The following is a 12,898-nucleotide window of genomic DNA, read 5'->3' as shown; positions in this document are numbered from 1 at the left end:
CTTGTGGGGTGTCTATTCCACTGTCCTGCTTTTTAAAAACTGAAATGTAACGCACATTCTTTAAAGCTCACTGACTTAAAGTGCACCGTTCAACAGCTTGTCATATTTTTGGAGTTTGCAATCATCACCTGCCACTTTGTAGAACACTGTTATCCTATCCAGTAGTCCAGTCTACCCAAAGACATTTACATATTCAACTCAGTGCAGTCCCAGGCAGAGCACCAACGATGTTCCTCACAGAACTTGAAGAACAACCCAAAGTGTCTATCAAACACCACCTCCAAACAGTTAAAGCTTCCTTGAGAACACAAGCTGCTAAATTGTCTCCACACTTTAGCACTGAAAACAGGACCTGAGAGGCAACTCAGTGGTTAAGAGCACTCGCTGGCTGCTCTCCCAGAGGCCCCAGGTCTGGTTCCAGCACCCACGTGGCAGCTCCCAGCTGTCTATAACTCCAGTTCCAGATCCAGTGCCCTCTTCTGCCATCCATGGACAACTGCATGCAAATGGCACACAGATATACATGCATGCAAACATACCCATACACATTACTTTCAAAGTGTTCTACAGAGTTGTGATCAAATAGCCTAGTAGAAATGGGGTTATAGCTCAGCGGCACCTCACTTCCTTCATATGTGCAAGGCCTTGGGTTTGACTGTCAGCTCTCGCACAAACACACATACACAAATCAGCGTAGCATTAGCATAAATGCAGACACACAGACCAGTGGAAGACCAGTGGACCACATAGGGAGCCTAGAGGCAAGCGCCAGCCGACTTTCATCAAAGGTGCTGCAGACACACACCCTGAAGGACATTCAGGCCTTCTGGTCAGTGGTTCTGGGACATTGGATGTCCAGCTGCAGAAGACTGAAATGAACCCAGTCTCTCATTGGTTATAAAAATGAACTCAACATAATCAACAGAGGAAGGAGGTGACCTACAAAACTGGGAAAATATTTACAAATTACTCATCTATAAAGGGGTTGATAGTGAAATGTATAAGGAATCAAAAACTCAGGAAAAAAAAACCCAATCATATTGAAAAATGAACAATAGCCCTAGCTGATGTTTCTTAAGATGCATAATAGGTATGGGAGGGGGGGTTGTTCAACATTATTAGTCATCAGGAAAATGCAGATCAGAAACAATGAGATACCACCTCATTCCAGTAAGAGCGGTTATCAGAAAGACTGAAAACATCAAGTGCTTGTATGACTATAAAGAAAAGGGAGCTTGGCATAGTGTGTGTGTGTGTGTGTGTGTGTTAGCATTGCTATGATAAAAAGCAGGATGGAGTTTCCTCAAAAAATGGAAAATAGATCTTCTGTATGGCCAAAGAGCATTCCATATTTTCATGTTAATGGTGACAGTATTCAGAGTTACTAAAAAATACAAGAGCCAGACATGGGGGTACATGCCTCTGATCCCAGGTCTTGAGGCAGAGGCAGAGGCAGAGGGGGATCATGAGTTTCATGCCAGCCTGTATAATGTAGTGACTTCAAACCTGGGATACACAATGCGAGCCCATCTCCAAACACACACACACACAAAGACATGGAAACAGCCCATCACCCAGTTAGGGGAGACAGAAAATGCTACATATTCACAGTGGATGCTCTTCAGTCATTAAAAAAAAAAAAGATAAAACAGTTATTTGCAACAATATGCAGACTGCTTCATTTAGTGAGATAAGCCAGGCTCAGGAAGCTAAGAGCCACATGATCTCACTCACATATGGAATCTTTATACATATATATATAATACAATCTTTATATATATATATATTTTTTTAAACCATATATATATGTTTTTTTTTTTTTAATTTCATGTGCATTGGTGTTTGCCCACATTATGTCTGTAAGGATGTTGGATTCTCCGGAGCTGACGTTACAGACAGCTGTGAGCTGCCCTGTGGACAAGCCCCCAGTGCTCTTAACTGGTGGGGGCCTTTTCTCCAGCCCCCACATATGGAATCTTAAAAACTTGATCTTAGGGCTGGAGAGAAGGCTTAGCAGTTAAGGACACTGGCTGCTCTTGCAGAGGACCCGAGATCGGTTTCCAGCCCCCACACGGCAGCTCACAACCGCATGTGTGTAACTCCAGTCCCAAGGGATCCAACACCCTCTTCTGGCCTCCATGGGCACCAGGCAGGCATATGGTGCAGAGACATACTTGGAGGCAAAACACCCACGTACATAAAGTAAAAGAAAATGAAAGAAGTTGACCTCACGGAAGTTGTAAGCAGAGTGGTGGTAAGCAGGGGCTGGAGAGGGTAGTGATGTGTGTGTGTGTGGGGGGGGTGTATGCTGCTAGGTTACAGTCAGCCAGAAACAAGTTCTGGTGTGCTACTGCAAAGCTGACTACTGCCAGCAACGGTGCGCACTACACCTGCAAAACACAGCAGAAGAGATTGTGGAAGTTTTCGCCACAGTGAAAAGTGTTTAAAGAAATAGGTCTGTCTGGCCTAATTTGGTATCACATGAGACGCCATAAATATGCGCAATTTTTATGTTTTGTCTGTCGGCTGAAATAAGTGGTTTCTGTGAGTGTACGGAGATCACCATAGTCAATTCCTGAATATTTTCATCCCTCCCCCCAGAAAAAATCCTGTGCATATTCTCATCACTTCCCAAGCCACTTCCCATCACTTCCTGCTCCACTCCCTTGGTCATAACTTCCTTTCTGACTCTGGATATATCTCGTTGCCACGCCTCTCGCTCCCCAGCCTCTCCCTCAGGACCAAGAACGGCTTCCTTCTATGTCCCCGTCAGAGGCAGTTCAACATCTTCCCAGCATGGGAGGTGCAGACAGGAACCATCTTGACCTAGTAACTGGTGCCCCCTTTGCTGGCCCTGCTACACCTTGCCGCACTGCCTTGCCTTGCCCTCTTTCCTCTCCCAGGCATGCACAGAATCCAGGTTCACTGGGAGAAAGCTTCAGGTCTTAGAAGTTAGGCAACACACAGCATGTTTGACCTCACAGGGCCCAGGGCTCCAGGCCTGTCTTGGTGACAGAGAAAGCATGCCATTCACTCAGCCTCCACCCTAGAGAGAAAGCCCTTAGCGTGAGGATGCAAGGGTCTAAGGGGAGTCTTGGCTCTGAGCAGATTGGCAGGAGCTGATTTGTATCTTGCATTGTGTAATTAGCAGAGGGAAAAGAGAACACTGAGAGAGAATGAAGGACCTCCAGATATATTGCACAAGACTCACGCAGGTCTCTCTGCAAGATCTGTCGATACTTGCTAGAATAGGATTAGAAAGGGCGAAATAGAAGGCAAGCCAAGGACTTACTTAGTTCCTACTGGAACTTGGCCCCTTGGTGAAGTAGTCGTAAGACCCTTGGGAAGTCATGCCAGGCCTTTCCAGGGTGCTCAGACATGAGCTGGCATGTGCGAAGCACCCTCCTAAGCCTGTTTTCCAGGTGCAGTCTCCTGTTGGGACTGCCTGCTCTCAGGTTGGATCCATAGTCCAACCTTATGTTCTTTAATGTATGTGAGTGTTTTACATGCATGTGTTTATGTACAGCACGTATGTGTCTGGTTCTTACGGAGGTCAGGACAAGGAATTGGACCCCCTGGAACTGAAGCTACCAATGGCTACGAGCCATCATGTAGACCTCTGCAAGAACAAGTGCTCTTTCTTAATCACTGAGCTGCCTCTCCAGCCCCTCTAGAGTCCGTTCTTCCTTGAACCCTTCTTGTGGGAAATTGGAATGTGGCTTGAGCTGAAGGTCCATTTTAGGACCTTGCTTTTGAAAAATTTTACATAATCTCTATGGTATGTTTATAGTGCTGAGGATAGAACCCAGGGCCTTGAACATACTAGGCAAGCTTTCTGTCCGTGAGCTAGACTCTCAGCCGGGGTAGTGCAATTTTAGTTCTGCTACGTAGCCAAGGAGACTGATCATACCTAAGCAAAATAGAATGAAAGAGTCGTGCATAGGGCTGGAGAGAAAACTCGGGGTTCAAGTGCATCCTGTTCTTGCAGAGTGGACTGGGTAGATCAGTCCTCAGTATCCTCTTCTGGCCTCAGTGGGCTCTGCACACGCTTCCAAAACACATGCATACACATAATAAAACTATTTTCAGAGTCATGCGTCACCCCACTGATGGCCTGCACAAAGGTCCCAGTGTGAGGGAGAGCATGAACGAGCTCCTCTAGACTTCATGTTTCAGCAGTGGAGGTCAGTGCTTGTGTAATATCTCCGTCACGTAACCCTGACAAAATCCATAATAGGTGAAACTTAACTAGAGGGATCTCTGTTATGCCAAGAGCCCTAATGATTTTGGACTTGCAGTGCTTGTGTTGAAACAATGAATGAGCTGGGCTTGGTGGCACACGCCTTTAATCCCAGCACTTGGGAGGGAAGTAGAGACAGGAGGATCATCTGTGAGATTGAGGCCAGCCAGGTCTACATAGCAAGTTCCAGGACAACTACACAGAAGGACCTTGTCTCAAAGAAAAGGAAAAGAGACAGCCACGGATAGGAGAATGTCTGTCCTACAGTGACTGAGGGTGGCATGTGCAGAATGTGGGGACCAGGTAGTCCAACAAAAACAGGTTGTATGGTGAACAGATGAGGCAGGAATTACGGCCCTCAGATGTCTGTGAGCCATCATGTTTGTGCTAGGAACCAAACTCAGGTCCTCTACAAGACCAAAATGTGCTGTTAACTGATGGCTTCTTTCCTGCCACGTCATACATGTGTGTGTGTGTGTGTGTGTGTGTGTGTGCGTGTGCGTGCGTGTGCGTGTGTGTGTGTGTGTGTGTGTGTGTGTGCGCGCGCGCGCGCGCGCATTTTTAATGACAGCATGTACTTCTGGATTTCTTAGAGACTTCATGTTCTTCAGAAGGTCAGAACAGATGTATACAGTGAGGAGGTGTCTGGCATTCTAGTTACAGTAACTCCCTGTGGGGTACAGGAAAACCTGCAAGCCTTGATCTATCCAATGTGATTCTTAAGTGTAAGGCCTCATGGAAACGAAAAGCATGGGTGTAACTATAGTGCAAGAGAATGTTACATGATGAACCAATTCTGCTTTTCCAATAACTCACAAATCCCCCTCTCTTTCCATTGTCACTACTCTCATATCTGTAGTTCTCAAGACGGTCTCAATAATATGGATTAAAAATTTTTTTGTTATTTTGAAAATTTAAATTATGGATATGTGTGCGTGCGCCTAAGTACATTGCCTGGTAAGGCCAGAAAAGAGCATCAGATCTCCTGAAGATGAAGTTAGGCAGTTGTGAGCTGCCCAGCATGGGTGCTGGGAACTGAAGTCAGGTCCTCTGTGTTGAAGTTTCTAATGTGGAAAGCGTTGACTGGCCTCCACCTGTAGTGGATACTGCCAAGCCACTGCCTTGGAAGAATCCTTTCTGGGATCTCAGGTTTCCCCTGCCAAAGGCTCTCAGAGGGCTGTGTCTACACACAGAATCCATTTGGCTTCCTTGAACCCCGTCCTCCATTTTCTGAAGTGCTCCTTCCCATCAACTCAAGCACACAGTCTCTATACACACTCCTTTAACAATAAAGCCTGAATTTCCTGCTGGGGTGAGCCAGCTGCTTCCAGGGGAGCCCTCCAGCCAGATCTGCCTTCAAACATCCCCTTCTCTGTATTCCGGGCTCAGTCCGGGTCACACAGTACCCAGCAGATGGCTCTAGGCTTCCCCAGCCACTGATGCAAGCGCAGCCTTCCTTCTGTTCTGCCTTCCCGTTGTTGGCACCATTGCCTTCCCTGGGTTTGTTTTGTTGTTCATGTTGTTTTGTTTTTTGTTTTTTTTTAGTTTGGTTTGGTTTGGTTTTTCAAGACAGGGTTTCTTGATGTAGCCTTGGCTGTCCAGGACTCACTTTGTAGACCAGGCTGGCCTCAAACTCACAGAGATCAGCCTGCCTCTGCTTCCCAGGTGCTGGGATTAAAGGCATTTGCCACCGGAACATTAATAAGGTCCCAGGCTGTAGAGGTGTATTAACAGTTAAGAGCCCTTGTTCTTGCAGAGGACTGGGTTAGATTCCCAACACACACCCACATGGCAGCTTACAGCTTTCTGTGCCGCTAGCTCCAGAAAATTCAGCACCCTCATCCACCCTCTGTGGGCACCAGGCACACAGACAGTAAACAGACATGTCTGCAGGCCAAACACTGAGATCATAAATGTAAAATAAGTAGTTTTTCAAGGAAATTAATAAGATCGCTTACTGTTTTAGCAGCATTTGTGGAGGAGGGGAGATAAATGGTCTGAGTTCAATCCATCGTGTAATTAGAAGTTTCCCTGGTTGGTATGAAGACAACAGCATGCTCCTGGAGGAGACGTCCTCTGTTGTACTGACTCAGGGGCAGCCACAAGCTAGAGCACAGGACAGGATGAAGGCCTGGGGTTTCCTGCATCTCTTGACAGTATCTTTTTTTTTTTTTAATTTTTTTTTTTTAATGCAGGTAAAATACTGAGGGACCCAATACTGGGGTGACCCAAATGACAGGGACCTCCTGGGATACAGGGAAGTCCACCCTCAGCTCGGTACTGGCTCCTCCTTTTTTGTGACTCTTTCCCTTTGCTCACATCACCATCTGTTTCTTCTTTCCAGGATGATGAGAGCCTGAAGCACCTAACACATGAGGAAAAGGACGTCATTCTATTCTTTGAAGAGACTCTCGATTCCCTGGAATATGACTTTGACGAGCCAGCCCTGTGTGACAGTGGCATTCACTGCCACTCTCCACAGTCTCTGGAAGAGAGCCCTTCCAGTCACTCTGAGCCCGAAGATGTCATTGATTTAGTGCAGCCAGGACCTGTGTCTGGGGAAGCTGAGAGCCTTCCTGATGTGTCTCAAGTAACAGGTGAGCAGTAGCGCCCAGGTCGCCACACCTTTGACTTGGGTTGGTGCTGTGCTCAGGCACATCCACGCTTCCTGCTCTGTGTGCCTGCGCTCACTGTACAGATGCTCCAGCTTTCCAGCTTCTGGAAGGGAGAGTCACCGCTTGGTGGTCCTCCAGCCAGGGAACTCCAAAAGACAGAACAAAGAAGCCAGGCATGGTGGCGCACACCTCGATCCCGGCACTCAGAGAGGCAGAGGCAGGCCGGTCCCTGTGAGCTTGAGGCCAGCCTGGTCTACAGTGAGGGTCCAGGACAGCCGGGGCTACACAGAGAAACCCGTCTTAGGGAAAAAAGAGAAAAAAGTAAAAGGACGGAATGAAGAAGACAGAAGACCAACTGGCAGGGGAAAAAATGAGAGAAAAGAAAGACCAAATGAGCATACGTGTGTGTGTGTGTGTGTGTGTGTGTGTGTGTGTGTGTGTGTGGTGTAGGTATGAGGAAGCACTTGATTTGCTGCAAAACACTATGCCATTTCTAACATACCGCTCTCTGAGGCAGTCCAGGAAAAGGCAGAGAAAGTAGGGTAGGCACTGGGCAGCATCAGAGAGATGTGCTTATGCCCACTCAATCATGGGGCAGAATAGGAAGGAAATGGTCAGGGAAAATGTTCTTATAGCTTTTATTTGCTGGTGGGAAATGTTATTAAAGACAAATGAAGGGGGTGCACAGGAGAAGGAAGGAGAGAAAATACTGTGCTCCACAGTGTTTGTCTTGGGCTGTTCTTTCTTCTCTCTGTGCCTCCCCGGCTGCCCTGGAGCTTGCTGGGGAGCCCAGCCTGGCCTCCAGGCCTCAACCCTCGTCTCTGTCTCCCAAGTGCTGGGATTAGTGTATGCCGCATTCTTAGGGTATGTATGTTTTCTTTTTGAAGCAAACTTCGCATTACTCAGAACCTGACATCCTGCAGTCATGGATTCCATATAAAAAGAGCATGGTTTGCAGCCAACCCCTGAGAGACAGAGAGAGAGAGAGACTGAATTTTGAATTTTTTTATCACACTTCTACTTTGAAGCAGAGTTTCTAAAGTTAAAGCTGATCATTTAAAAAGATTAGATCACATAATCACACCAAAGAAAACGGTTTTGGAAAACTCAGCACTTGGGCCCAGCAGTTCTCTAACCTACCATTTTCATTACTTTTTGTTTGCCTGTTTTTTTGAGACAAGATACCTTTATGTATCATTGCTGTCCTGGAACTCACTGTGTAGACCAGGCTGGCCTTGAACTCACAGAGATCCACCTTCCTTTACTTTCTTAGTTCTGGGATTCAAGGCAGGCACCCCCATCCTCCACTCAGTGTCTCCATCACAAAGCCACCTGATGAGATGGGCATTGCTCACCTCCTGTCACATGCACCCAAGGTGATGGAACCTCAGAAACATACCTTTCCAGGCTGCTTCCTAACTGGCTGTTTCCACCTCTAGATCGTCACCACCCTGTCAGGAGTCTCTTGGTTCTCCGAGTATGGCCCTGAGAAAAATCAGACGGCCTTTTGTCTGGTCCATGCGGCCGGACCAGCATTTTGATTAGGCATTGTAGAGGTTAGCAGTGTGTCCCACTGTGGCTCTCTGGAGTCCGGGGGGCAAGGACACTGCGCATCTACTTTCCCCGGGGCAAAAACTTACAAGGTCTCTCTTCTCCTTTCAGGGGCCCCATCTGTCACAAAACAGGACACTCCTGTTCTGGAAGGCGGGAAACAAGCCATCGAGGATTCCCTGCAAGTACCAGACTCCAGGGATCCTGAGGTGTTTCCGCTGCCGCCCTCCCTGCCTGTCACTGTGCCCTCTGCCCCACGAAAGGAGCTGATGTCCCCCTCTCCTCCAGCAGAGCACCCCAAACTGCCCCGCTCCGTGCCCACCCCTCTGGTGATTGCTCAGAAAATTTCTGAGAAGTTGGCGGGAAATGAAGCCCTCTCCCCCACGTCCCCTTCGAAGGAGGGCAAGCCTGGAGAATGGAGGACACCAGCTTCTATAGCCTCTCGAAACGGGGACCATCTCGGCGTGTGGCACCGACACGCGGCCCAGCCGGTGCCCAAGGTCCACCGCTTCCCCAGCAACATCAGCGTGACCAACAGCGCGGGCAAGGACTTCAACAAGACCATCTCCAAGGCGGCCGTCAACGTGCAGGAGCGCAAGGCTCAGGTCCTGGCCAACATCAACGGCATGTCCTTCACCTCTGCGGGCGACACGTCGGCGGAAGAGCGGGGGCAGAAGGCAGAGGAGCAGAGGGACGGCCCTGCGGATGGGGCGCCAGCCCAGGGCAAGGTGGGCATGGCCGGCGAGCCCGGGGTGCCGCGTACGGGAGGCCCGGCCAGGGCGCAGCAGTCCCGGGCGGTGCAGACGGAGCAGCCGCCGGCGCTGGCCAACGGCTTCCAGAGCGTGCACGAGGCCCTGCGCAGCGAGCCCAGTGCCTTCGCTCCCACCAGCAAGACCATCACCTTCCGGCCAGACCCCGCGGTGGCCAGCAAGCTGGCACGCCAGAACGCCAGCCGCAGCCTGTACGAGCCGCGCCCGGACGGCAGCCAGGACGCCCGCAGGCGCACGGGCTCGCTCCCCCGGGCTGTGGGCTTCCGGCCACAAGGCATCACGGTACAGTTCTCCGGCCGGGGCTCCAGCGAGGAAGCCCGGCGCGAGGCCCTGCGCAAGCTCGGGCTGCTGAAGGAGAACTTGTGAGGGTCGCCGGTGGGACCGATCGGCTATGTCCACACGGGGTTGTCCCGATCTGTAAGCGGAGGAGCCAGCTGGCACGAAGTGCTCCACTTTCGGGGGAAGAAGACTCTGCTCCAACCCCTGTGCCCAGTGCAGGGTGGAGTCAGAGGCCAGCAGGGCAAGGACCAGCCCCTCTCCCCCAGCTGTCCTCTTCCATTCCTGCGGTCCCGGAATAACGTTAGGGCCTGTGGGCTTCCATGACTGCACATGTCCTGTGACTTACGTACGGGAGGACAACCCTGGCTTGACTTGGTTCAGAGTCTCTGATCTGGCCTTTCATCCCACGTGCAGGACTGGAAAGCCAGTGTAGCTCTCCGATGCTCAGGATTCCCTCACCTCGAGAATAAAAAGAGAGAGAGAGAGATGCTTGCTACATTTTTAGTGTCGTCATACGCTTTGAGCTCTAGTTGTGTGTTTGTTCTCAAGGGTGGAAGATGGTACCGGCAGGTAGAGCTGGGTTTGTTTCTTGATGTTATTTTGTTTGCCCCATTTTCTAAACTGAAAATCTAAATTATTTTAGATTAAAAATAGAGTAAGACTTACTGTAATTTTGGATTGTGAGAGAGACCGATGAGGTCGAGTTTGGAGAAGGAAGTCTCATTTGGCTCTAAAATCCGCTCCTGGGGTGTGTGTGTGTATGCATCTGTCGTGTAAATATATGTATCTATGCTAACATACGTGAGTATCGTGTCTGTGTATGCACATCCGTTAGCACTTGGAGTATCTCCTTCAGACACCATTATCCAGCTGCAGGACGTGAGCACTTTTCTCTCACAGACACCCCACCACTGTGATGTGACGCTAATGAATCCTTCCTATTATGGATGTCGGCTCGGGACACAGGAGCCCCCCCTAGTACGTGTTCCTCAACAGTATGTTCTGTTCCCAATTAAAGTGAGATTTCCTGACTTCAAATAAGCAAGGTAATTCCTGGTTTTTGTTTTTGTTTTGTTTTTAGAAGAACTAAAATCTTTGTCACCTCACCAGTTTTGTGTTGCAAGGTAGCTAGTTGACAGGAGACAATCTGATTGGTTGTGTTCCGTGAGCTGACTTGAAGGAGAAAACTGTGAACTCAGTTGTGCAGCATTAAGTTTCCTTTTCTTCCCCAGACTTTGTCTTACAGAGCTGTGGCCACAGTGTTATTATCAAAACCATGGAAGGCTGAAGTCTCAAACTTGGAAAAATAGATAGGAAGGGCTGGCCTGAGAGCCACACCCTTCTGCCTCTGGGTCCTCGGCAGCGCCCTAACGGAGCCCATTTCTGTTCCGGTTGAGTATTGCTTGGACTGAGCGGTTGAAGGACATTTTCACGCTCCTCCGCTCAGCCAGTGAGTTACATACAATGAATGATTAGGCTCCGTTTCTTCGGAATTGTGGTCTAGCAACTCCGCCAGCTCTTGTTCTCCTGAAGTCATCTGGAACGGTTTTGTCATCTTAATTTAAAATGGGGGCTTTAAACTTTTAAAAGTACTTTTAATTTTGCTCATACTTACGATGGATTTGCTGAAAGGAGCCAGGAGGTTGGAGGTCCCTTTTTGAGAAAGTGAGATGCCAATGCACAGTGTTTAATAATTGAAGGTCTCAATACAACTGTTACAAAAATCCTTTGTAGACAATTCTTTCTTTTTATTTCTTCTGTGATTTTATTGTGAGTAGAATGAGTTTGACTGAATATTAATATATTCTCATCATGACATTTTGAAAAACAAATTTATCTTAACATCTTAACCTTTTTTATTATATTACATTATATTATTACATTGCATCATTATATTATGTACAATATTATTTCCTTTTAAAGGGTTGTATCTTTTTCTCCTATTTATTCATATTTTCTCTCTAATCCATAATTATATCGACTGTACTTTAGTTGTTAATTATGTCCAAAGCCCTAATGAGTAAAGTCCAATTTTTGTGGATGATGAGGAACCTGCCTTGTGTCTGGTCTGCTGAAAAGCATTGGTTTCCTTACTGTAGTTATGTGACATTCTTAAATGACATCTAGTTCCCAGTATTGAAGGATCATATTTCAAAGCAGGATTGTAATGAAAAGGAAAGGCGGATTCAGAGTTCCCAGTTTCTCTTCACTCGGCATTTATCTCTCCATTTTTAGGGAACTATCATACTATGGAAAAGTCAGAAAAACAAAACAATTTCTGTTGCTTTTAGGAACCTTCCTTCATACAGATGTCCCAGCTAGAGCCTTCCACGCCACAGCCCTCCCTCCCTAGCCTCCCTGGAGGGGAAGCATCTGCCTCAGTTCCTCTCTACCAGATCTACCTAGTGTACGTGCTCATCCTCACAAAACAGGCAGAAGCTTTGATCTTCGCTCTCTTCCTCACTGAAAGGGAAGCGCCACACAACAGGATGCTGCCACAGCGATGCTGAGGTCTCTGCCAAGCACAGGGACTGAGCATGGATCCCTCAGCCATCAGAGGAGACACTACGGGCAGAGCTACAGGAACAGACTTCTGACTAGAGGACTCTGCACACGCTGCTAGTGGGGAGCAGGGTGGGGCCACAGGGGAGCTAGCTTTCATGAAGAGCTCAGTGGAGTTAATCAGCGAGGCATATGGAACCCCCAGTGTAAGGTCAAAGCAAACAAGTGCATTCTTCCCACATCCCCAGGGCTTTGACTCTTCGGATCTGACCTTTCCCAGGATTCAGGGGGGGGGGGGGGCTTATTTTTTTTTTTTTTTAATGCAGGTGATATCAGCTCTCTAACATGTATTAAAGAGGAAGAAAGAAAAGATAAATATGACAATTTACTCTTATCAAAAAATGTGTCTGCTCCACAGCTGTTTTCCTAGCCATGATACGTGTACAATGAAGGCATTGTTTCTCCCTGGCTACTTTCTCGATGTGACCTGGCAAGATTAATAAACTTATTTTTGCCCTAAAAAAACGCTCCCTGTGTTCTCAAGCTTCTGTCATCCAATAGTGGTGCTGTCTGGATGAGCAATAGCCTTGCTTCTCTGGGTCCCTTGTTCTTGCCCTGGTCCCCAGCCAAGGCTGCTGGATGGAAGGAGGAAGGGGAGGAGCCTGAATGTTCACCTGGAGAGGTTTCTGTTCTAGCTGAAGTGACAAGTCACCAAACAGGTTTTGTGTCTTCACAACAAGGCTTTCTCCCCCTGCCTTTAAAGTATGGGGACACATCCCATATCCTTTTCTAATCTACTAGTTGGACAAGCCCTGCTTTCAAGTACCTGAGAGAAGCCAGAGCTGTAAGCCTCTGTCCTGGGAACGGCGCAGCTCTTTGTGACGGAGTGTGAAATGGAGCCCCAGTCAGCATTTCAGTTCAGCCTCTGGCCTCCCACTCAC

The 12,898-nt window shown here is 48.2% G+C and overlaps 1 protein-coding gene across 3 annotated transcripts in view; it reads left to right on the top strand.

Moving 5' to 3' along the window:
- The window catches only part of Proser2 (proline and serine rich 2), a 35,414-nt gene extending 22,932 nt beyond the window's left edge, over positions 1-12,482 (top strand). For all 3 annotated transcript variants that reach the window (XM_021656518.2, XM_060372962.1, XM_021656519.2), the window contains exons 3-4: positions 6,585-6,837; positions 8,518-12,482. In XM_021656518.2, the coding sequence (XP_021512193.1) occupies positions 6,585-6,837; positions 8,518-9,542 (1,278 nt within the window). In that variant the 3' untranslated portion in view covers positions 9,543-12,482. The remainder of the gene's footprint in view (positions 1-6,584; positions 6,838-8,517) is intronic.
- The last annotated feature ends 416 nt before the right edge of the window (positions 12,483-12,898 follow it).

Source organism: Meriones unguiculatus, chromosome 19 (genome assembly GCF_030254825.1).
Source record: "Meriones unguiculatus strain TT.TT164.6M chromosome 19, Bangor_MerUng_6.1, whole genome shotgun sequence".
Classification (NCBI taxonomy): Eukaryota; Metazoa; Chordata; class Mammalia; order Rodentia; family Muridae; genus Meriones; species Meriones unguiculatus.
The sequence above is the reverse complement of the archived record's forward strand: the minus strand, read 5'-3'. Positions and strand labels throughout refer to the sequence as shown.